General features: G+C 34.8%; 2 protein-coding genes across 8 annotated transcripts; one reads left to right on the top strand and one right to left on the bottom strand.

The window, feature by feature from the left end:
* Positions 1-2,739: 2,739 nt before the first annotated feature.
* Positions 2,740-10,807, top strand: LOC104809238 (protein MICRORCHIDIA 6-like). 6 transcript variants are annotated; one of them, XM_010535140.1, is made up of 21 exons: positions 2,740-3,022; positions 3,113-3,203; positions 3,388-3,744; positions 4,018-4,092; positions 4,200-4,234; positions 4,539-4,617; positions 4,732-4,821; positions 4,901-4,976; positions 5,188-5,266; positions 5,349-5,477; positions 6,006-6,104; positions 6,193-6,276; positions 6,566-6,712; positions 6,812-6,904; positions 7,281-7,332; positions 7,455-7,566; positions 7,814-8,028; positions 8,928-9,037; positions 9,696-9,775; positions 9,932-9,974; positions 10,492-10,807. In XM_010535140.1, the coding sequence occupies exons 3-21, from the start codon at positions 3,399-3,401 to the stop codon at positions 10,603-10,605; spliced, it is 2,058 nt and encodes a 685-aa protein (XP_010533442.1). In that variant the 5' UTR covers positions 2,740-3,022; positions 3,113-3,203; positions 3,388-3,398; the 3' UTR covers positions 10,606-10,807. The 6 variants fall into 6 exon arrangements, with proteins under 6 accessions (XP_010533442.1, XP_010533443.1, XP_019057615.1 ...); XM_010535141.1 differs by having other exon boundaries at positions 3,132-3,203; XM_019202070.1 differs by having other exon boundaries at positions 3,113-3,744.
* A 1,255-nt stretch (positions 10,808-12,062) lies between these two features.
* LOC104809239 (vacuolar protein sorting-associated protein 53 A) lies at positions 12,063-22,280 on the bottom strand. Of its 2 annotated transcripts, XM_019202110.1 has the most exons (26): positions 22,096-22,280; positions 21,842-22,003; positions 20,976-21,062; positions 20,411-20,505; positions 20,043-20,099; positions 19,700-19,850; positions 19,008-19,078; positions 18,456-18,580; positions 18,183-18,343; positions 17,952-18,093; positions 17,615-17,678; positions 17,179-17,364; positions 17,040-17,081; positions 16,627-16,731; positions 16,488-16,547; positions 15,658-15,735; positions 15,317-15,424; positions 15,172-15,237; positions 14,474-14,551; positions 14,259-14,392; positions 14,051-14,144; positions 13,702-13,779; positions 13,223-13,285; positions 13,006-13,074; positions 12,809-12,904; positions 12,063-12,563 (listed from the first exon to the last, which is right to left on the bottom strand). In XM_019202110.1, the coding sequence occupies exons 3-26, from the start codon at positions 21,022-21,024 to the stop codon at positions 12,276-12,278; spliced, it is 2,460 nt and encodes an 819-aa protein (XP_019057655.1). In that variant the 5' UTR covers positions 21,025-21,062; positions 21,842-22,003; positions 22,096-22,280; the 3' UTR covers positions 12,063-12,275. The 2 variants fall into 2 exon arrangements, with proteins under 2 accessions (XP_019057655.1, XP_010533445.1); XM_010535143.2 differs by having other exon boundaries at positions 21,842-22,280.
* Positions 22,281-24,920: the final 2,640 nt, after the last annotated feature.

The following is a 24,920-nucleotide window of genomic DNA, read 5'->3' on the forward strand; positions in this document are numbered from 1 at the left end:
TTTACTAACGTAGTTACGATATTAATTTATTGATAAAAATCTATTTCGTTTATAAATTATGTACAATTATTCAAGAAAAGTTTGATACAAAGGAGAATTATTTTGGCAATATAACGGAGATCTGATAGCCTAATTAAGTTTTATTTATAGTTGGTCGATATTGGGATATATCAAAAATATCTTTAAAATGTTACATTTACTTCATGATATATCTTTCAAATCCAAAAAGTAAAAGAAAAATTTAAAAATAGGTAATAGGCAAAAAATCCCTAATTAAAAGGATGCGTGATAATCTTTTTAAAGAACATGTTCAATTTTTTTCTCAGGGATCCACTTAAATAAATGTTCCGAAATTTCACTAAATCATAGACAATTTTTTTTTTCAATAACATCTAAAAAATTTCTAAAGCAAAATTAAATCGAATCAATCTGATCGCATTGGTTATACTAATTATATGTCACGCACTACCAAAAAAAAAAATAGTAAAAAAGGGACAACTTTTACGTCACAATTTTATATTTTTGCGTGACCTTTTTCAAAAGGTGAAAAATGTGATACAAAAATGACGCAATAAAAAACGTCGCTATTCACATCGTCACCAATTCAGATTTCGTTATCAAACATCATCTAAGGGTGACATAATAGTAACTCAACTTTTGCGTCACTATTTAGTGACGAAATTATTGCGTCACTAAAACATATTTTTGGTCCAAAATTTTTTTATTGATCCCGAACCCAATCCTATATTCTAATCCCGATTTCTAACCTCTCGAACCAAATCTTAAACCGAATCGAAAATTGTGAAATTGAAATCTCGAAATCTATTTTCTACGAGGTCATTCATCCTTCCACTATTCCAACACAAACACGTTTAACTTTGGAGTTTCAATTGACAAACAACCAACTACTCCAAGTTAAACTTCTAATACATTATATCATTAATACATATACATATGCAAATATTTATATGTACAAATATATAAGTTTATGTTTGTACATATATACATATACACAAAATATATTTGTTTATATATATAATATATGTTTATACATACCCAAAATTGAGTGGCTCAACCGGTAAGGAAGGGAAAAAAGCTCATTCTCAATCCGAATTCGAGTCCTCATTGGGGAGAGACATTCACATGGACTTTTTAGAGAGGAACATTCACATAGACTTCTTCGGTCCTCTGGAAGATGTAGTCGAACCAAAGATTCGGTGAACTTCCGGATTATAAAAAAAATATTTATGTATAAATACTCGTATATTTGTATGTACATATATATATATACATAATATATACGTATATATAAAATACACGTTTATATATATATACCCGTATATTTATACGTATAAATACATATATATAATATACGTTTATATAAAATTTATATTTATATATATTGTTCGTATATTTGTACGTACAAATATATATACGTATATATAAAATATATATTTTTATATAAATATTCGTACATTTATATGTATAAATAATAAAAATATAGGTATTGTGACGCAATTGCATTACTCTTGCGTCACCTTTTTTAGTGACACAAATTTTACGTCACTTACTAGTTGCGTGACTATTGCGTCATGATAGACCCAAAGACATGATGAGGGTGAAAAGATGACTAGAATTCTCTATGCATCAACAACAAGATCCATCATGTATGTCATATTATATAGTCAACCCGATGTATCATATACATTAAGTTTGACCAGTAAATACTAAATACCAATTTGATTATGTAGAGTCACAGTAGATCGGAATCAATAACTACTTCGCAATTAAGAAAATCTTTAAGTACTTGTGAATGACTAAAAATGCGTTCTTGATATATTGTGGATGGAAAAACCATCATGTTATAAATTGGTTATTCTGGTGCTAGTTTACAGTCCAATAGAAAATGACTATCGATCGTAGTCGGCGTTACTTATTCATGATGAATGGGGTCGCCATTAGCTAGAATAGTCCTAACCAAGTAATAATTGTTGATTCTACATTTGAAGTTGAGTATATAATGTCATCAAACTCTAATATGGAGGTTGTATAGATTATAAAGTTCGTTAGCGACTTTATAGTCGTTTCCACCATTGTTGATCCAATAAATATTGTATTGTGACAATAACATACACATGATAAGGAACTGATGCATCATGATAGAACCAAACACATATTTAAACTATATCATCTTATTAGAGAGATCATGGACAAAAGTGACATGAGTATATGCAAAGTACCGAAAAATAACAACATCATTGTGTCAGAGATTTAAAGATCACTAAACATCCATTCATAACTGTTTTTAGAATTCCAAATTATAATAATAAATGAAATAAATTTTGGAACATTGTTGGCTAAAAATTTCACTTTAGTTATATACCATAATTATAAAACAATCTCTTTATATTAGATCTAATATTGTTTATTAATTAGTGATACATGGGTAAACAAATGGTTATATTCGGTTTATTCATTCTATTAATTTTGAATTGATTTATTCGGTTTACGGTTAATTCGAATCCGATTATTTCGTATTTTCAAAATTAATAACAAACGTTGATTTAATTTTAAGCGATCCAATTCAGTTCGGATATAAATTATTCGGGGTTGGTTCGGTTTTCAAATAACCAAAGCAAAACTCATCGGTTTTTGCTATTTGTTTTTTTTTCTTCCTCGAAGAAACACAATTTCAAAAATTTTCAGAGGCTTTCGGCTTCCACTACAAGTTGTCCAATGGGCCATGATTGAGAGACTTCAACTACACCTCCTCTCCCTCTCCCTCTCTTGGCCCTCGGGGTTCTCCGCCATCGCTTCTGGTTCCTCTTTCTCTTCACCGTCGCTCTTGCCAAGGTTCTCCCTGTCAGAGGAGTCGCCGCATTCGCTGCTGTCTCCACCGTTGGCATTCGCCATCAGTTTCTCCACCATCTATCCGGTCGAAGCCTGAGTTCTAACCAAAATCCACCATTACAATTGCCTTGCATGCAGCCATCGTGTACAGTGCAATGAGTATAATTGTCAGGTATATTCTGTTTTTCTTAGAGAAATTCGTGTCTATGAGTCGGTGATTTGTTCCCTAACATTGCTTAAACGACACCTTTTTCTGTGGAAGGGCACGTTTCTCACTTCAGTCACGAGGGTTGAACTGGTTCTACAAAACCTGGAATGCTACGATCATTCATTTAATGTCCTGAATTCTTCTGGTAGTTTCGTACCGCGCTTTTTCTTCAGCTCTCCTTTTTTAGAAATTCTTGAAATGCGTAGTTCAGGAATTGAAATTCTGTGATTGTGAAACCCGTAAATTCATTCCAATGCTGGCTTGGGCCTGTGTATCATTTGTTTGTTCAAAGTCTTTATCAGTAATCATCGTTTGCTATTTCTTCCCAGTTAATAACAAGATGAGTTACGAAAGTAATACAAACCTTTCCCATGGCGTTGTGGCTATTAAACCCGAGCCTGGCGCTCTTGGAACCGATGTGAATCAACAAAACTCTCATGGTAATGGTGTGCATAATTCGGGACGGTGTCTACAAAGCCAAGATTCAGGAGAAAATAGAAGTTCAATAGTTCAAAGCACTGGTCAAAGTAGCAGCAGTAGTGCAGTAGAACAGGTTCAATCACCTGTCGACGATCTGGGTGTTACTTCTGAATTGGTTATATGTCCAGCCCCAATTTGTCGTCAATTCTGGAAAGCAGGAAAGTATGATGATGGATTTGGTCCAGAGGCTCGTGCTCATCATTCAGGTCTGGTATGATAAGTTATCATTTAGTGTGTGTATTCATACTTCTTACTTGGAATTATCTGTTTTTTATACACTTTGATACTATTGTATTGGAATGGGTTCTAGAGGTCCTACGCTTGAATTCATTATTTTTCCATGCCTATGAGAATTTTGACTCGAAATGCCTTATTTTTCGTATATTTCTGCTCTTCCCATGCTTGGGTTTATGAGTTTGTAAAACATGTCAGTGACATTATTTGCTTGCTTATTATATGTCTGGACAAATATATTACAGATGGAAAAAATTATCTTCATGTCCATCCGATGTTTCTTCACTCAAATGCTACTTCACATAAATGGGCTTTTGGTGGTAAGCCTGAACAACTATAGTTTCTTGAGCCCTTTTTCCTCTTTCTTCTGTGGCCAATCAAAATTGTTCAAGTGATTTAATAAGGTGATCGGGTTTTGTATGTGCAGCCATTGCCGAACTGCTTGACAATGCTGTTGATGAGGTGATTCATACTTTCTCCTTTTGACTTGTTCTTTCATTTTCTTCTTTTTTCATAATTGTGTTTATTGCTATAATGTGGAGTCGGTGTTTGTTCATTGCTGCGAATTGTTTTCTGCAAGCCTAACATTTTATTGGAAACTTTAAAATTTTCTGCAGTCTGGGTCAAACATGTTTCATTCTCCATCTCAAGTCTGTCATTTGTTTCATTCAAGTTGAAATATATCCTAAATTTTAATAGTTCGTGTTAAAATTCTGAATGATAACTTTTTATAACGGATTATGCTCGGATTCTTATTTCCCTATAGATCCAAAATGGGGCCACTTTTGTCATTGTAGATAAAACCAAAAATCCAAGGGATGGTATGGCAGCATTGCTAATACATGGTATCGATGCTCAACAATTTTTATTTTTATTTTTGTCCTGTAATTCCTTGACCTCTTTAATGTGGGATGGAAGAAAAGGACTTATGTAGTCATCTTTGCTTAAATGTTTGCAAGATGATGGAGGTGGGATGGATCCTCAAGCAATACGACATTGCATGGGTTTTGGATTCTCAGAAAAGAAATCAGAATCAGCTATAGGAAGATGTATAAATCATTTTTTATTTTCTTAACACGTGTATGGTTCCTTGCTTTGTTACTCGTATCTTGAATTGTGATTCTTCAGATGGAAATGGTTTCAAGACAAGCACAATGAGACTTGGGGCAGATGTCATTGTCTTCAGCCGCCATTTAAAGAATGAGTGAGTTAGCAGTGATTTGCGTCATCATTGTTACATGTTTTATGATCTGAAACGAAGCTACTCTAGTAGTATTTGTTGGCTTGAAGGAATACTGAACCGAATATATGATCTATTTTTGTTATTGTCTTGGTTCCTTTTGTTAATCATTTCAGCCATAGTCAGTTCTCTGAATTAGAGAGATGTTGATTGCTTTGATTTTCTTTCTGACTAGAACGTGGACACAAAGCATTGGACTCCTTTCTTATACATATCTGACACGAACTGGCCACGATAGAATAGTTGTTCCCATTGTGAGTCTATCTCTCTCTCATTCCAACATTTTTGGTATCTCCCCCTTATTCACCTTATTCTGTAACCTGTTTGACAATTCAGTTGGATTACGAGTTTAATAAGACAACAGGCAGATTTGAGGTGTTGCAAGATATGGACCACTTTGTACCAAATCTTGACATTCTACTAGAATGGTCTCCATTTTCTACGGAAGCAGAACTTTTGAAGCAAGTAAGCCAAAAACATCTGTTTTCCTGCCTTTTGTACCCATGTGATTCAAGCTGTTTTCTTGCAATCTGGGTTTTTTTAGTATATACTTGGCATCTTTGAGTTATCCTGTGTTTTATGTGAACTAATGGTCTTTCCCATTGTTTAGGTTACTATAGTGAAATGCTTTTTTGGGGGTTATTTTTGGATTTAATTACTTGTATAGTTTTGATAGTCTCAACCCCAGTCCTCCATTCCCAAATTTCTTTTTATGTTGAAATTTCTCATCGGAGCTTGCATTTTTTCCCTCTTACTACATGATACGAGAAAAATCGAACAGGTCCGTAAGTTGATGAGATGGATGAACTCAATATTCTTTTGATTCCTTCTTCTTTGTTGTTAAGTTTCTGCTCAAACGTCAAAATTGTAAAATTTCTGAATTTTATTTTTGATTTGTATCATCATATTTACATATGTTAAAACATTTTATTTAAGATTTACTAGTTGCTATTCTGGATTTGTTTGTTTCCTAACTTTGCGATTTTGTAACAGTTTGACAGCATTGGGCCTCATGGGACAATGATAATTATCTATAATCTCTGGTTCAACAACGATGCTAAACTGGAATTAGATTTCGATTCAGATGCTGAGGTTGATTTTCTTTTATTTTCAGATTCTTTTATTGTCAAGATTAGCATGTAACTGAAATTTTAGTTGATTCCTAATTCCTTATTCACAGGACATTCTCATTGATGGAAACTTAAAAAAAGCTCAGACTGCGAATGAACAACATATTGCAAACCGGTTCTCTTATTCGCTTCGTGTAAGCTTGTTCTTTACTATAATGTATACAGGAGCAATATTGTGCTGATGTTCATGCCCATGCGTTCTGAAATTGCATGTCATTCTATTCTGTAATATAGGAGTATGCCCATATATGTGAATATGTACTAATACTTATAGGAAATGCATGATGCACAAAAACATTGATAAGTGGGCTACAACCAGTTCTATATCAGCAACCATATCTGCAACTTTCTTTGCATGTGCACAAAATTTATATATTGACATATACCTGAAAGGGGATTGGTCTCACTGCAATGCCTGTGCAGGTTTACCTCTCCATACTATACCTGCGGCTTCCTGAGAATTTCACAGTTGTGTTGCGTGGTAAAGTTGTTGAGCATCACAACATTGCTGATGATCTCAAGTATCTGCAGTACATTTTGTATAAACCTCAAACTGGTGGATGTGCAAAGGTGCAGAGAATTTCTGGAAGCTTTCGGTTTCCTTTATTTTCTTTGCGAACTATTTTTGTGTTTTCCTTTATTTTAATTAGAATATTTGGTTCAATGCAGGGGACAGTTGTAACGACAATTGGATTTCTGAAAGACGCCCCTCGAGTAAATATTCATGGCTTTTGTGTTTATCATAAGAACCGTCTAATAATGGTGAGTTTTAAATGGTTTAAAAATGTTGTCAGTGCTTAGTTCTTTATAAATTACGATTTAGATCTCAGAAGCTGCTGGAGTAGTTTACAGTTTGCCTCAGTTGGTATTTGGTTGTACATTATACCTCATGATGTAGCATCAGTGTTGCTGGATTCATTATGCGTTTAGAAGCATACAAATATATATTATGTTATATCTGTCAAACATCTATAAAGAAGATGGGGAAAAAAATCCCTAAGGCAAGTTTCCAGTATATGCCTCTATGGGAAAAGATTTATTCCCTTTGGTAGATATAAAAAGTCGGTTGTCTTTATCTGGGTGATTCTCTTGTCCTTTATGTTGCACTGACCTGGTCTGGGTTCTCTGCTCTTTTCAGCCATTTTGGCGCGTCATTAACTGCTCGAATAGCCGTGGTAGAGGAGTGATTGGTAAGAAGCTGCATGAATTGTCAATCTAACTAAATAATTTTTGTGTTGGTCATGTAAAGTTTTAGCGCTGTATTCAGAAAAGTTTTGCTATATCTTAAGTAACATCTGCATATCATTTTCAGGTGTTTTAGAAGCTAATTTTATCGAGCCAACTCATAATAAACAGGATTTCGAGAAAACTTCACTTCTCCAGAAGCTTGAGAACCGTCTAAAGGAAATGACTTGGGAATATTGGTAATTATCTGAGCCTTCAATATTTACTGGCTCTAGCGGATACCTTTTCTTCTCCCCTGAGAAAGTATATATATGCATTGGGACTGGTATAAGATCTTACAAAATATCTCTTTCCCCTTACCAATTAGCAAATATCGATTATCCAAATTGCCTCAAAATATTCTCTTATTGCTTGGATTGACTTGGATAAATTTTTTGTAACATTTTACTACTTAATTCATTTTATGTGGTTGAAAATTCTTAAAAGGGACTATCATTGCATGTTGATTGGATATCAAGCGAAGCCCCATATCCGGAAATCTCAAGATATTCCGTCTGACAGTGGGATGAATAGCAGCACACATCTAAATAAAACTTCGGTAGGTGTTGGCGGCACACAAACAATAACTGCTCCTCCAGGTTTCCACCAATCTTTTACAAAAGGCAACTCAACATCTCTCTCTAGAGCTACAGTTGAACCAGGTAAACACTTAATTTGCTGCTTACACTGTTCCTTGTATGATGATTGTTTGACAATCTGTGCTACTAAATTTAAGTTGTCAAAGTTGTCATCATGGTTTGGACTTTGATCAGATCATGATTAGAATAGTAAATATTGACATGACTGAACCAACAGGATGCTTCAAGACCTTAATCCCTCGGGTTTGTCCAGGAGTTCACCCGTTTTAGGAAAAAAAATGATGATTGCACAGCTAAGACCATGGTTATAGGTTTTGAAACTGGCCCATGCGGAATCTTTATAAATGTTTAAAAATTTTCTGACAGTTTTTTTCTCTGTAAATATAGTTGTGGCTAAAAAGCTATTTTTTGTAAATTGTAACAACAGTTTTATAGAACTGTTTACTGCCCCTGATCATTTTCGTCTTCCATAGTATTCTAACTATTTATTGCCATTATTTGAAGTTGCACTTCTACAAAATAGCTTTTGCAACAAATACGACATTTTACAGGAACACAAATGTTATTTTCTTGATTGCCGATTTCATGTTGCAAGACTGCTAATAGCTGTCATAGAAAGAGATTGGTATTCTTTCTTCGAAGGTAGAGGATTTTTGTCTGTGGGCTGAGAAGATTGTTCATTTTAGATGTTCAGACCTGTTTGAGAATTTCTTTTGTGGCTTAGTATTTACTGTAGAGGGATGCAGGTGGATCCTTTTGCTGGATCCGAAAATACCCATTGGACCAGAAAGTTTATGTACAATTTAGTGTCAATTATAAGGATGCCTATGGATATCATTGCCATTCGGAGGAAAGAAGTAATTGCACAGTCAATTAGTTATACATTATATTAAAATGTGTTTTGTTGTGCCATCACTCTTAAAACCCTGCCTTACTCATGTCTGTTGGTTGCATTTTTCTAGTATTGTTGGCAAAGAGGAAACAAGTTCCTGATTTGGTAGAATCTGCAGTGACCAAACGACAGGCTGGAAATACTGTCCAATCTGTTTCACGACAAAGTCCTACTGAGCAGGTAGCACAAAATTCCTCTATTTTCTTTCGTTTCCTCTAGAGAAGCATTTACCTACATAGCTCTGCAATGCTTTGCGCAAAAGCCCTGGCTTGTCATAGCAAAATGCTTTATATAAAAACACGATATTTTCTATGTGATTCCTTGCCTAGGGTACTCTGGGATTGTTGACCTTGTAGATTAGAAAGAAAAATAACACCAAGATTATGTTATATGTGTTTTATGAGCGATTCTCGATGGATCGATGAAGAGCTGATTGGTGCACATTCATGTGTGTGTGTGTGTTAGCCTGTGAGTTTGTGTCCACATATAAAACCGACTATATGTAAATTTGCTTAGCATAAGAGTGAAAATATTTCACGTGGCTTGGGATTCTGGTTACGTAGTGAATCGAGAAGAACGAAGCAGCATAACACATCATCTGAATTTTCCGATTTTCTCAAATTCTCGATGACACATCACGCGCATTAGTTTGTATTATTTCTCTGGAGGTGGGTGGACGTTCGTTTCTTTTTATTTTCTTGTTACCAAAGCACTATCGTGCTATATTGTGTTTACTTGTTTCACGAGATTGAAGCTTGTTGTTTCCACTTTTTAGATTGGGTTATTGACCCCCTCCATTGTAGCTTCTGTAACCTTTGTTTCTTCATATGTTTTGAAGTCTGGTCATACATCTGCAATGCAATCAAAAGATCCGGGAACTGTTGGCTTGATGGAAGAGAACAAAAAGCTCCGGGCAAAGTAAGTAATTTTTTTTGGGTTCAATTTGCTAAGAAGTGCAAGTGGGAATTTATATCTCACTATGCAGATCGTCGCTTCTTGAACTCGATTTAACCGTGCTCCCCTAATTTTTATTTATGATTTCCCATTGGAATTTGTTTATGCTTCTTTTTACAGATGCTTGGAACACATGAAGCGTAGCGAAAAACTTGAACTCAAGGTACTTAATTTTAACTATTCTGATTTAGTACTCAGGAAGTATTTAGTAGTTGATAACTGAGAAATAAAAGTTTTTTGTGTGTTTGATTTACCTTTAGTTAAAAATATAAGCTACGAAATAAATAATATGATGGAAACCAGGAAGTATATAGGGGATTGATGAGAATACATGAGATTCTGGATTAAATTAGTCTTCAGGCGATTGGGCGTTGATTTTAGCTCTTGACTGATAATTTCTGGTTCTGTTTTTGTTAGTTTCGTTCTCCTATTTCTAGTCGACGGGGGATGAGTCGAGAGTAAAGAAGTTAAGAACGATGTGTGATCATCTGGTTAATTTCTATGGGATTTGAATCGACGACAAGGGACTTTTTCCCTTGTTGGAGAGAGTACTATTTTAACACCCTTGTTATCTTTTCCTGTAGTAAAATGCTTCCCTCTTTTATAATTACATTCTTCTCTGAACACTCAAACCCCATTAGCTTCCTTGTCATGACATGTTTTGAACGTTATCCGTACAGGCATCTAAGCTGAGGAGTGAGATTGGGAAGACCAACCGCGAGTACGAGAGGCTAATGACGGAGTTTCGAGCTTTGGATGTGGTAAAAGAGGAGCACAGAAATGAACGTACATAGATATTTATGGTTTCTTCTGTTTCTCTTAGCTTTGAAACTTCAGCACGAATCCCGTGTATGGATTACACGTCTATATATTAGTCGTTTCTATACGAAGAAAGCTTCTAGCTTTTGTTTATGAATCCCGAACAGGTTCTAGGGTTTGTAACCCGCATGCTTGGGTCGGAGGTGAGAGTACATGAAAAACTGATATTTTTTACCAGGCAGATGATAATGGACTGAAGTTATGGCTAATTCCGAGGCTCGATAGCTCCATGTGAGTATCACGCGAGGAAAATAATCATCTAGTTTAATTTCGTCTTATAAACCCGATTCGAAGTTTTGCCGTGAATCGGGTTTAGAGGAATGTATTAGGTTGGTTGGTAAAATCATATAGGAGGAAAGAGAGTAACAATAAAAGGATAATTTAAATTTTATTGATATTACTGTATATCAATTGAAACTCATGAAGTTGTTATAAAAAAGAATGAAGGTAATAACCAGATAAAAAAAATTCTAAAAGTTAAATGAGCTATGTTAAACTTTGTTATACAGGAGGGGTTAGGGCATTGTTATGGAGTGTTGGTCCACGTGAAAAATGTTTATAATTCAAGCGGAGTTTGTATATTGCAATCTAGAAATGATTGGAACTTCTTAATTTTATTACAACAAATCTAACGCTCAAATCTTGAACGGAACAACGCTCATATTTCACTAGTTAAACTACCGAAATTTGGATTTCGCCTAATTACTACTTGTTCATTTCTTTTGGAGAAGTTTTCTTTCGCGGTTTGAAATCATAACATATAGTTTGCAAAGATATAATTGCTTTTGACCCATTATGGTTTTTGTACATTGTGCAAGGAACAAAAAAATAGGAAGAATAGAGCCATCATCTCGAAGTGAAATGTGTTTGTTGCTCGGTGGGCTTAGGCATTGAAGTAATATGATACATATCTTTTCTGTTTTTGAACCTAATATTAGAAAGTTAAATAAAAATACTGATTTGAATTCTTAAGTATTTTGGTTGTACTTATGGTAGAATTTTCACCTTATAGTCGGTCAATTTTAATGGGTGATCATATCTCCATTTATGATGCTCAAATGGTTTCATATAAGACGTTTTAATAATCTGAAATAAAAAAAATGTTGAAACTCAATGTATTTATAATTTATTTCTTTTTTAATTGTAGATTTTTTTAATTCTAGCATGTTAAACCATGCTCAATATTGTGAAACGAATACAATAAATCGAACCTAAAATATTGAAATCTCAATGTATTTATAACTTCAATTAGTTTATTTCTTTTTTTAATAGTATATTTTTTCTTAGAACGTAAATACTAGACTCCTTACTATGAATTTAAAGAATCTTATTGATAGATTTGATAATTTAAGTAATCGACAGCGTGTCTCAATAATAGCATATAAAAATTGTTATTTTTATATAATATTTGTCAATTGGATTCTTTAGAGAGAACATCTCAAATATGGATTGCATACAATACAGTGGTCTCATCTTCATGACGTTTCAAGTAACTTATGTAATTCAGAAGGGCATGGAGAATCACTCCTCGAGATCTTCAAGCAGTCAAAAAGGTTTCTTCTTTCTCTACTTAGGTTTGGTCTGTGATTAGACCTGCGACACTGAAATGAGGAGACATTGGAAACAAAAAAACAAAAAACAAAATCTATGCGTTGAAGAGTTTCCTGAAGGGTCCATCTTTGCGGTCTTTCGCGGCTTCAGTTAGAGCAAGGAACCTCTTAAAGCCGGTGGTTGCGGCTCCTCTGCCGAGAGCGGCGGCTCGGGTCAGCACGTCCTCGCTGTTCGCTATGAACCCTACGGCCGCTGCAGGGTTAATGATCGTTGTTGGAGCTGTGGGTGGAGGAGGAGGTACCACCACCGATGGCTTTGCGATTCCCGGGCCATGCTTGTTGAAGTCGTCTAGTATACTCTGCTGGTCGGCTTTCTTAAGGCCCTGAAAATATCAGAACGATTCAGGAACCGGTTGCCCGTAAAGTTCTATACCCGAAAATTATAAGAAAATGCTACACCACCTAGAAGATATATCTTCTGCTAGGTATTTGGGATAAACAGTCTATATTTTCTGAGACTAAAAATAGAATGCTACTGCAGGAGGCGTGTATAACACGGGATGAACACCGATGTCAAGGAAATTGGCTAAATAAACACTGGCAAGTGGCAGGGAAATCGACTGAGTACCTTAAGCTCCAAAATCCGTTGAAACTCCATTGGTGTTCCTTCAGGGAATAGTGCACGATAAGTGTCTGCCACTGAATCAACCGGGGACAGAATGACCTACAGTGAACGACAATAGTGTTCATGCTTTCGGGAAAAACCAAAAGACGTCCAAGAAAAGGGGAAAAGGGTTGTCTGGCTGAAGTTCGAGTGAAACAGACCTTTAGAAGTGCTTCAGCTTTGCTCATTTCACGACTAACGAATTTGGAATAACTTGCAGCGGTTGAAGTCTGCAAGAATATTGTTAAGAAGTGTGATGATATGAAAGCACAACACGCTTGAAGTCTTGAACCGTAACGAGTTTTATTTAACTATTGAACTTCCAGGCAAAAACGATAGCCAGCAGAGGTACAAATACATCAGCACAGATTATCTAACCTGTCGAGCAAGGGACGGAATTTCTAGAAGAATTGTCTTCATTGCTTGCGTATCTAACAACATCTGCAAACCCGGAAAAAGATGATAGGGGATCAACAGAAGAACAACTGAAAAGAAAACCTCGTAGACACATCAAGATGATAGGTGATCACTGGAGCTACAATATTTTGAAAGCATGACCATGATGGTCCTAGCATTAACTTTCCCCTTTTAGTCTACTGGTTCTAGATTTAATTGGTTGCAGCAGAAAAAAGCCAAAAGAGATAAGGATCTGAATGCCAACAATAATCATGAAATCCAAGTCCCTGATGCATTGAATCCAAAAAAGGGACTGGATACACAAGATAAAGGTATGAATAAAACCGTCCAATTTCATGTAGAACGAGGACATAAAGGACAAGCTTCTGGAAGTCATGGTTAACCAAGAGAAACATTGTAAGGAAACATGAACGTCGAGGAATACAGAGCACAAAACCGACCTGCTGAGCTCCAGTTTCCGATATTTGCTTACATTTGAAAATATTAGCGTAGAACCTTGGACCAAGGGATGATGCTAGCTGCACAAAACAATAAAAATAAAACAATTGCCATTATCTATCGTTGTCTGCATGGAATACAACATAATCCTGGGTGATTAGCAATGGACAGTAACAATTTCGGAAACGAAGAGAATGTACATTGAAACAATTACAATCACATGGTAGAGTGTTAATACTGTAAAATACAATTAACGTGGGTCCTGAAGTTTTTATAAACAGCAATAACCTAATCATGAACACAACAAATCATGACACTAGCAAATCGTGATCATAATCACTTTACAATTACCTTGTCTAGGAAGAACTGGAAGTAGACCGGTGTTAGAAGGTTTCCTAGAATAGGAATGCTGCTGCTTAGGATTGTATTTATTCCATTAACATACCTACATGGGGATGCAAAACCATTTTGTTAGAGCAGCAAATATTCTGCCCTGTGGGTATGGATGGGGTGAGGATTGAGTCGTTGGAGGTGCATTAAATGCCATTTAAGACCTTACCCTGACTGATCACCCACACTTTCGAGTGTTCCCCATGGGACACGTGTCATTGCTGCCATTTCAGAGTCGAATTTAGTCTCCAATCCAAGAACTAGTGTCACCAATGCTTTTGTTATGACAGCCGAGAACTCATCCTGCACCGCAGATCAAGAGCTTAAGAAGAATTCAAAGTAATATCGAATATGGAAAATAGGAGTTGCATTATATTATCACACCTGAACCTCTGACATATCCACGCCTTCTGCATAATGAGGATCAATGATTTTTGAGACACTTTCTGCCAGTTCACCAGACTGTGAAACAATAAATGTAGGAGTTAGGAAGTCAATTGCTTATGTTTAACAAATTCTTAACTAGAATCATCCTGTTATCCTCGCATCTTTTATTATACTTGTTAACAAATGAGTAACGTAAAAACGGTCTAAGTGACAGGCGATTAATGAACAATACTCTCTTGCAGAGAAAAACTTGGAGAACATATATATATATATATATATATATATGTATATATGTATATATATATAAACAAAATCATTACATAACAGACTAAGATCAACGCCTTCAGATTTATATATGCCGATCACACAATGTTAGTATGTTAGGAAACTAAAATAACTTGGCAAAAACCACAGTTAAAGGGGAGGAAAAAGGATATTTCATTGCAGAACAATCAGGGAACTAAGAAGCTAGCCAGCTCCATGCCAAGTTCTTGAAGCTTGATACATAGAACATTGTAAAAATTACTGAAATTTCTGAAGACGACTAAGAATGGCATGAGAACTATATATTTCAATCCCTTATCACCCAATGCAAGTTCAGACCCCACAACAGCAATGCAGACAAGCAAGATTGATTGAGATGGTAGAAACTAAAAGCTGTAAGAAAACTGATAAATAGGCAGAAGCAAGCTCACTGTTTTGTGGCAATACTCGGCTGAATTAACGATGTAACATATCACCCTTTCATCTCTCTCTGAAATCTGCATAGTTCGAAGTATAAATGATAAAAGCACATCTGTAAGCAGAAGTAGAAAGGAATCATGTAAAAATGTTCACTACCTTTATCTGCCCGTCCATGCCTGTTGCTGCAGCAACAATGCCAGTACCACCCTTTGGGAGTTTAGAAAAGAGCTTTGTTGCATAGGCTTTAAGAATACGTTGAAACACCTGTAAACAGAGGCAGAACAAAAGTGCAGAACTAAGACTCTATGCAAATTACATAGTCACCAGATCCAGTTTTATCGCCAATTTGAAAAGCGAGAATACAAGGTTTCCATTATTAATAATTCCTAGTTCGGTAAATGAGAAAGTTCATTCTAAGACAAAGTTAGACAATACATTTCACCGCTCAAATCTGCAATCTAAATGAAATGTCAGTATTGAAGGTAAGATAAAGGAACCTTAAACAAATTAAATAAAGTCTGGTTCTTAGTCAGAGCACTGCACCGCTTCAAGCTCCTCTTTATAATGAGAAACAACTGCAAATAACGAAACGATAGAATATTTAAAATACTTCCGTCCTAGCAGATACCCAAGTATGCATATCTAAGAAATAGAAAGCTAATAAAATGTACAAAATGCACAAACATATGCAATCTTGGTATACAGTATATTTCTGAAAACTGTGATCCATGATTTCCTACTAGAAATGTTTATAAAATATAACCCTCGTATAGATGAAAGATTCAGATGGCACACTGTTGGCCATCAGTAGAGAAGTAAGAGGGATTGGGCTTACATCACAGACCAAAGAGAATTTCATAAGTAAACCTAGTGTTACAGACTTTTCTCTATCTGGGTCATATTTAGAAATTTCGGTTTTGTTCAAGATAGCTTAAATTTGAAAAGTTAAAGAACTGGAGAAAAAAAATCAATAACAACAAAATTCTTTTTTAGATGAACTTGAAAGCAAGCAACAGTTGCCAATGGGGAAAGGGGATATGGTGAATAATTCATCAATGCAAATAAAATGTAAATATACAATACAAGGTGGAAGTAGAATGACTTGAAGTGGATATATCACATAAAACATGAAATAAAAATGTCAACTGCTGATTATGAAGTTAAAATTCTCAGATAAACCTTCTTTAAGCATCTTGCATTATGTTTGACTGAAAATGCTGAAATGCATATAAAACAGCTTTGTTGGAAGCTTCAGATGCTAATTCTAACTTCACCCATGCATATACAATAATTGGATAGAGAAACAAAACCAAATGTAAGTGCTGACCTGCATGCTGCTAGATAAGACATTATCTTGGCTTCCCTCCTCAATTTCCCATGTTTCCTCCTAACAAACAGAAAAATTTAGAAAATAAGAAGCACAGCACAATGCCGTCTTTTTCTTAAAATACAAAAGAAGAAAATACCTGAACAAGTTTCTCCAGATTCTCCATAAGTGTCTTCTCTTCCAATTCCACATATATTGTCAAATGAGGTTCGAAGCAAGAAGAGATAATACCCCGGAAGTTGAACTACGAGGAGGAATCATTAGTGAGAAATATATCTTACGAATGAACATGGTGCCTCAAAAACTCAAAAAAATTGCATGTCAAATAATTTTGTCAGGTATGCAACATCCAAATTGAAGATAGCATACAGGAAATTTCAGCCCTCTTCACTAAAATGCATTAATTATGTTTATAAATTCAGGAGATTTAAGATTTTCATGCTTGTTCACCACAGAATGAAAAAAAATATATTGGTGCTGCTCAGTAAGAAGCAGTGGTGCATACAATAGGTTAAAGCAGAAAGGAAAAACAACTAGAAATAGGAGAGATACCCCGGCTCCAGGAACAGATAAATCTTTGTTGCCAATCTTTTCCTGTCACACAAATATAGAATGATACATCAGAACAAAATTTAAGCAAGCTAAGTTACTAGAACTTTTTTCTGACATACATTAAGAACATAGAACATACATCTGTCCCAGTTTCTTGATTAGCAGCAAGCTTTTTTTCATACTTCTTTCGGATTTCGGATACATTCTGACTATTGCTCTCGCCTTTACCAATTTCTTCAATGTCGTTTCCAATATCTCGAGTAGGAGCACCACCACCGAATTTCTCTTCCAGCTCGTCTTCAAATTCTAGGGTCCTTTGTAGTGCCTAGTTGAAAACATAAATAATTTTAAGAAACATCGAGCTATTCCATATCAACGCAATTAGCGATAATATGATAAAGAACATAAGAAACAGAATTTGATGGACGGCGACAGGATGGTTTGATCAAGGGATTTTTGAGAGACAGGAACTTGCCAAATACAGTACCAATCAAGAAAAAAATGATCAGATAATAGTGTGCCAGATTTTATATAAGAGCGGCATGCATAACAAGACCATAGAGAATATGGCACACCAGCAGTAATATCGCGACGTCTGGCTTCTCTTTCATGTTGATGAGTATAGATTCTAATTGCCTCCTGAAATATTGAGGGAATAGCAAGAACAGTTGTTAAATATTAACTAATGATGAAATTTATATTCATTTTGTGCGGCCAAGTGAACTACCAATCAAATGTAGGAAATATTTCAAGACAGAATTTGGAAGAGGAAAAGCTTTATGAAACAACTTCCCATAGATTTTGAGGATTATAAGAGAAAAGACAAAGGATCTGAGAACTATAATCTGACAAACCATGAAACTAAAAGAATAAGGATGGAAAGATGTTTCTCGGCAACTTAGGAAAGCATACCTAGTTTTCTTGCAGAACTGGATACATAAACGATAAGGTACATGCCAAGAAGCAGGAAAAATCTTCCAGATTTCTTCATTTGTTCGTATACGGCGTTTTATCCAAGCATATCTCCGCTCTGTTTTATCTAACTTAGCCAATTCTGCCCAAAACGAACTTTTCAGAAACCGAATCTGGGAAAGCATAAATCACACTTTCAAAATCAGAGACATAGCTTAATCTCAAACATACCAGCTCCTTCAAAAATTTGTTCGTATGAAGTTAGCTCCCTGCTGCAAAAGTTGTTAACCAATTCCTCCCTCACAGATGGCTCCAAAGCATCAACGACCAAGCAAGAATCAGACAACTGTTGTAACAAATTGATTTCTTCTGTCTCTTTTCCAGTACCTAAACTGAGACCACAGCGCTAGACTTTTTGAAAAACTATCTTAAGGCATCTAGAAAAGGAGAAACAAAGTATGAAAACAGGACAAAAAAATAATAACTTGGCAGAAAAAACTTTACCTGGAGAAATCAGAATACACATGGGACTTGAGAATTTGCTTTATATTCTTAAGCTTCTCTCTGAGCTCTGTTATTTTAGGAATATCCCTGTATGCTTCGAAATGGTTACATAATTGGTTTACAGCCTGAAATAAAATAAAAAATTATGGCACAATTTTAGTTAAAATATCAGATTTAATGGTACAAAGCTGTGCGTACAAATAATTTGGGAATATCAGAATATCAACAAAAATATGGAGAGACAGATGCTGGGAAGTAATCACAATTTCTCTCACATGTATACCCAGTAGACAGTTTTCCAAAAATTCTCAAACAAAGAATGTCCTAAGGGGAATGCTTCCAGAAACAGTAAATGATAGTTTATCCTCAAACACTTAAAAATGAGGTCTTAGGCCACTAGCCAGTAAAAAAGCGCTTAGTGATTTCAGAATGCCTGATCTCATAACTGCATCTAAAGCAATCATAATGAACCTAGTATTAATGCAACCGTTTGGAACTGAACTTGGGCCGACTAGCACGATAATGTTAATTCTTGGTTAAAATAAAAAATACCTCTAGTTGTGCAGCTGCCTCCTTGTATTGCCTTTTCGAAGCCATCACCTGAAGTTGTTCAACAGCAGAGACTGCCATGCCATGGAAGATATAGTTACATTATAAAAGTATGGAACAAAATGTAGTTTGTTAACTTAAATTACCTTCACCGAAAACATTAATTACACGAAGAATCAATATAAAGATTCCTGAATCGATTAACCGGTAACATCGTTAGAATTCTAGATCTCTGACATAAGTTTTTAATTACGACCAATAATATTAATAAACCAACTTCAAAATCCACCTGAACCATTATAAGATCAGATAGATAACAGAACTGATCCAGTTGGCGTAAGGACAAACAATAACCTTTCTTGTGGAGCTCTTGTCCATGCAGAGCTCACAGTTTAAATGTGTTCCTCATAGTCGCATCATTCAATCAAGTTAGAGATGAGCACTAATATTTTTAATGTAAGCAGAAAGAAGTCATTCATACAAAACTCTAAACGAACGCAATCTGCTTAAAGCTTCAGCTAGAAGTCTATCTGTCCATTCTTAACATGGGAAAAAACTGGTTCAAAGTAAGGTCTGTTAAACCAGATTTAATACTAATCAGCTACAATTCACTATATTTCAAATCTGGCCATCCTAGCCATGATTGATCAAAGTAGAGGAAAACTCATCAAACAGTGAAAAAAATGCACACTAACCTAACATTGTGAGCCGATGAAGGGCAGTGATCGTGGTGGTTATGTTCTTCTTTGCAAAATCTAATTTCTTAATGTCACGGCATATCTCTTGCACCATTGCTTCACTTTGCTCAGCTTTGGCTTTTATCTCTTGAATCTTATAAGAGAGTTCCTAAATTGGATAGAAAAAAAATAATTAAGTACCCAGAAAACTTGGGATTAAGGCAATGTTGTTGTTGTTGTTGTAAGTACCTAGAAAGATTGAAAAGAAAAGAAAAGATTGATAAGCAGGAAAAGAAGGAAATAGTATTTTGACTGCAGGCATATGCTACATTTGAGATTTTTCAGACTGCAAGAAACTTACCTCCACAGCATGTGTAGCAGCAGCAAGATCCTCCTTAGCTTTAGTTCCCGAATTACTCTGAAGCAACAACTCCAAACTCATTAAGAAGCTCAATAACAAAAGTTCTTATTATTTTATTTTTTTTTGGTTTACAAAGAGTTGAAGAAGCAAATTCTATTTCCAAAACAAAACATTGATTCCAGAGTCATTCGGCCACTAAAATTCCAGAACAAATGGTAGACTAGCACCACAGACATTATGTGTAACCAAATGTCTTTTGAGCTGACAGCAAGAACTCAAGCATTTGCCGAGTTTTGCATATGCGAAACAGTTCTAAAGCAACCAATTTTATAAACTCAAGTAATCTCTCATAAGATCTAGAAGTTTACCTGTTGACGAACAGCAGCTAATATGCTGGCATCAACACGACGAATCTCGCTATGAATCTTTTGCATAAGCGGCTCAACACCAGAGAGAGATGCTTCTGCAATATTGCCACCATTTAAAAACAATTGTGAATAAAAGATAGAACAAAAATCAATTTAATCAGCATTTCGGAAACCATAAGTTGCTCCACTGAAACTTTGGAGCATGATTGACCAGAGTTTTTTTGCTATACGAGATGATAGACAAGCAGGATTCACAATCCAAACTAAAGTATAGAGGCTCCAAAAATTTCAAACATCATTACAACACTATTACAATCTCATAGATTTTCATAATCTAAATAGAAATGCTAACAATCATATGAAAAAATTAACACGCGTATACCTAATTTCAAAACATAACTTCCAGAGATATTTAAGTGGAAAACGAATACAGACATTTCGTAGCAGAGACAACAAAACCCAAAGACCCCAAAGCTTTCTCTAATTCTACATAAACTTAAGATTGCTCCTGCAACTGTTTCAACCTTCATCTAGACAAACCAGAATTCGCTTTTCAATACAGCACCTGTCGGAAACATCTGGTTGATATATTCTAGAGCACTGGACTTGTCCATGGCTTGTGAGATCCGGAAAATCACACAAAATGGAGGATCTGCAAAACAAAAGGGCATGGATCATTGTCGGGAAGAAATGTTAAGAGTTTTTAACATAGAAATACAGAAATAAAAGCTTCAGAAACCCTAATTCAGAAACATCAGTGAGCACATACCCATCTGGTATCACTAAGACATCAAGTTAGCCCCAATTCCTAAATCAAATAGTGAAAAAGAAGCGGAAGAAAAATGTAGCACATTCTCCGGAAAAATCAACAACTATGATGCTCTAAATATACTCAATCAATAATAATAGTACCGATACCTGGCATAATCATCACGTTTGAATCATACAAGAACCTAATTACAATTAGAGAACCTAACAGTACCCCACCAAATCATATATCCATTTGATAATACAAGAAGAAAACCATATAACCAATGAAAGCAGAGACAACGCAGTTCCATCGGGCACCAACACAAACTAGCTCTGATCAGATAAACATCCCTAGTTACAATTAGAGAACCGAAGTTTTAAGTTAGAGAAAACAGAGCATATATGGACAGCTCGATTTCACAGGAAAGAACAGCTCTTTTTACTTCTCTTTTTCTTCTTCATACTAACTGAATCGATTTTCAGAAAAATCTTAGTAACAGGCAAACACTGTAATCTGGGTCGACATTCATCATAAGGAACTATAACCGAAACCTGAGCGCATACATATTTAAATATAAACATGGAGATGCTCATGAATCTAATACACTAGCGTGAAATAAGATCCGGAAAATGAAGGAATAAGAAAAAGAAGTAACGACTCGGGAATCTGATTTCACTTACAGAGTCTGGCGAGGGGGAGATGAAACGGGCGGAGTACGCCGAAGAAGGCAACGACACTGGAATCTAAAAAATCGCCGGCGATCTGCAGCCGCAACGGAACGACGTCAAGATCTGGGTTTCAGTGATTCATCAGCTTCCGTCAAAACCCAAAGCAATTTCGATCTGGGTTGAGCAGAGATTCCGTAATCAGAAGGCGAAATGCTAGATTCCACCGAGAAAGCAGACCGATCGGGACTTTGGGTTTGAAATCGAACCAGTCAAGAGAAAGCAAAAGAACAGACTAATCCAAATCAAAGACAGCGGAGACAGCAGTAGCGAAGGTCGTCGGCGACGTTACTGCGGCTGTCGTCGGCACCGCCGAGGGTGGAGGGAAGCGACAGATCGAGAGAGTTTCTTTTTTGTTGAAATCTCAGTCGATTCCAGGTCTTTGGTTATTGTTTTTTAAAAAATAATCTGATAATAATAAGCACAAATTTGCAATTTGTCAAAATAAGCTTTTAGCATTTTATGCAATGGAAGAGAGCGCACAAAAAAAAACTTCGTGATATTTCTACACATTAATAATAGTTATATTTTTAGAAATTTTAGTAAATTATCAGTTTAATTTATTTTAAGATGCATGTTAAATACTAATTTATTATCATAACAATATTGTCAAATTAGAATTAAATGCATAAATGTAATAATTTTTTTATGGTACAACAAAATACTAAATGTGTTCGAATTTATAAAAAACTAAAATCACAAATAAACATATTTACAAACTTAATAATTAATTTGGATAATTTTACCTATCGCAACCGCAAAGTTTCGTAAAAAAATAAAATTAAGGAAAGATAAGGAGATAAAACCTTGGTAAATTTTAATATCGATTGAATAAAGGAGAATCTAATTTGTGATGGCTGAATGGGTAGATGGTTAAAAAAGAGTTTTGTTGTATTGCCATCTCCAATGTCGACTTACTTTTGCCCTAAAATTTAAAGCCAAATACCCAAAAACTCAAGTATCCCCTACTTAACGTCATTATTATGTATTATCAATTAACCCGTTGTTTTTGCCATCATCTCTTATCATTATTTACTTCACCATTTCACTATTCATCCACTTTGACTCTTTGTTTTCAACTTACTTACAATTGGTTTGAAAACCAATGATTTGAGATTTTGAATGGTTGATATTACCGTTTTGTCTGTCTAAATTGCATTAAATAGATGATATATATATATATACACACACACATCCATGAATATGCCTTGGAAATTTAAATATATATATATTATGTGACTATAGTAATAATTAATAGATAAAATATATTAAAAGGTGTCAAAAGCTAAAGATATTTGTAAATTGTGTTTTATTTTAGATCTTTTCAATCTATACCCTCCAATGGTAAGTTCAATTGCCATGAATATCCTTTCTTATAAAATGGAATTACTGAAAATACCCTGGAAATATGGGAATCTATTTCTTCTCCGGGTTTTACCTTACTCAACATAGTCTGTCGACTCATTAACGTCTTCGTCCATACATAGGACTACGAGTAGGGATGGTCATTAGTCTCGTTACCCAAATTTTTTAGGATATTCGAATCCAAATCCAAACTTGGCAGGTTATAATTAACTAGATAATTGATAGATTTCTTTATAATTTTTTAATAATTTAAATATATAATAATTATTCTCTATTATTCGGATATATATGGGGTAATTATCCGATCCGAAAATACAAATCCGAATCTGAACCCAGATTTTGGATTTTAGACATTTTAAAACCTTATCTATATCCCATTGCAAGACCGATATCCAATTTTGGGTATCCGATACTCGGCTTGGGACGGATACCCAAAATTCGATTAATTTTGTCCACCCCTATGTAGGAGTCTCATATCATATTCAACGTCGTTGTCACTATTTTCGACAGATTTTTCATATAATGAGTTCATTTTTTTTATCCATACATAATTGTTTCTGTATCTATAGTCATAACATTAGGTTTCAACGTATTCTTTTTGGAAAACATTCAAGGGCTTAATGTCGAATATCTGACTAGCACGGGATGGACCGATCAAGTTTAATCCTTTAAACTTAACCTAATGTCAACGTAGAATTTTGACCTAGCATTTACGCAACCGGACGTATTACGTTTCACATTACGTTGTTTCTATTTGCATATAAAAGAAAAAATATATTTTAATTTCACTGCAATAAGAATGTTTAACCGTGAACAATTCATTATTATCTTTAATTTCAATATACGAAAAGTGAGTAGCTGTTAAAACATTAAATAAACAAATAATCCATATAAACAACCTTGACAAATCTTGTTGTTATATGTGTGTCAATGTCTTTTAACGCTTATTGCGAGAATAAACCTTGTCATTGCATATTTATGTAAACTCTTTGTAGATAAAATTCAAATATGTTTTTTTTTAATCTCAAACGTAGTCATTGTACTTGTGTGGATTTTCGTCAAGAAACAAATATGGTTTAATTTACAAGATTTTCGACAAATACAAATACATAATTTGTTATGGAAATAAACATGAGAATATAAAATACGTCAGGTTTAAAATTTAGAGCTTTAAGGTTTAGAATTTAGGGTGAGATAATAAATAATTGAGGTCTATAAAAAACATTGTTATATTGTGTGATTTCGTTTCGAGGAATAAATATACAAGAATACTTCGGGACAATACAATTCATATAAGATACATGTAAAGTTAATATTCTCAAATTCTTAACCGTTTAATTAACATAATTATATATATTAACTAACTTACTTATCTATATTAAAAATATGAATAATATTCGTTTAAATATTCTATTATATGAAAATTATATATTTTATATTGACTTGATTAATAATTATATCATATTTTAATTATATATTTTTTTATTTGTTATATATATCAAGATCTTTAAATCGTTTAGTATCAATTTAAACTACCATAAGATGCGATAGATGATCATATGATCATGTGTATTGGATATATATTATGTATTGTTGTCCGAGCAATGTTGAGGATGACAACTGTCCGTTGGTGCAAGTAATGCCTCCTCGAAGACCACTAAACCAGGGG

This window comes from Tarenaya hassleriana, unplaced genomic scaffold (assembly GCF_000463585.1).
Source record: "Tarenaya hassleriana unplaced genomic scaffold, ASM46358v1 Cleome16, whole genome shotgun sequence".
Classification (NCBI taxonomy): Eukaryota; Viridiplantae; Streptophyta; class Magnoliopsida; order Brassicales; family Cleomaceae; genus Tarenaya; species Tarenaya hassleriana.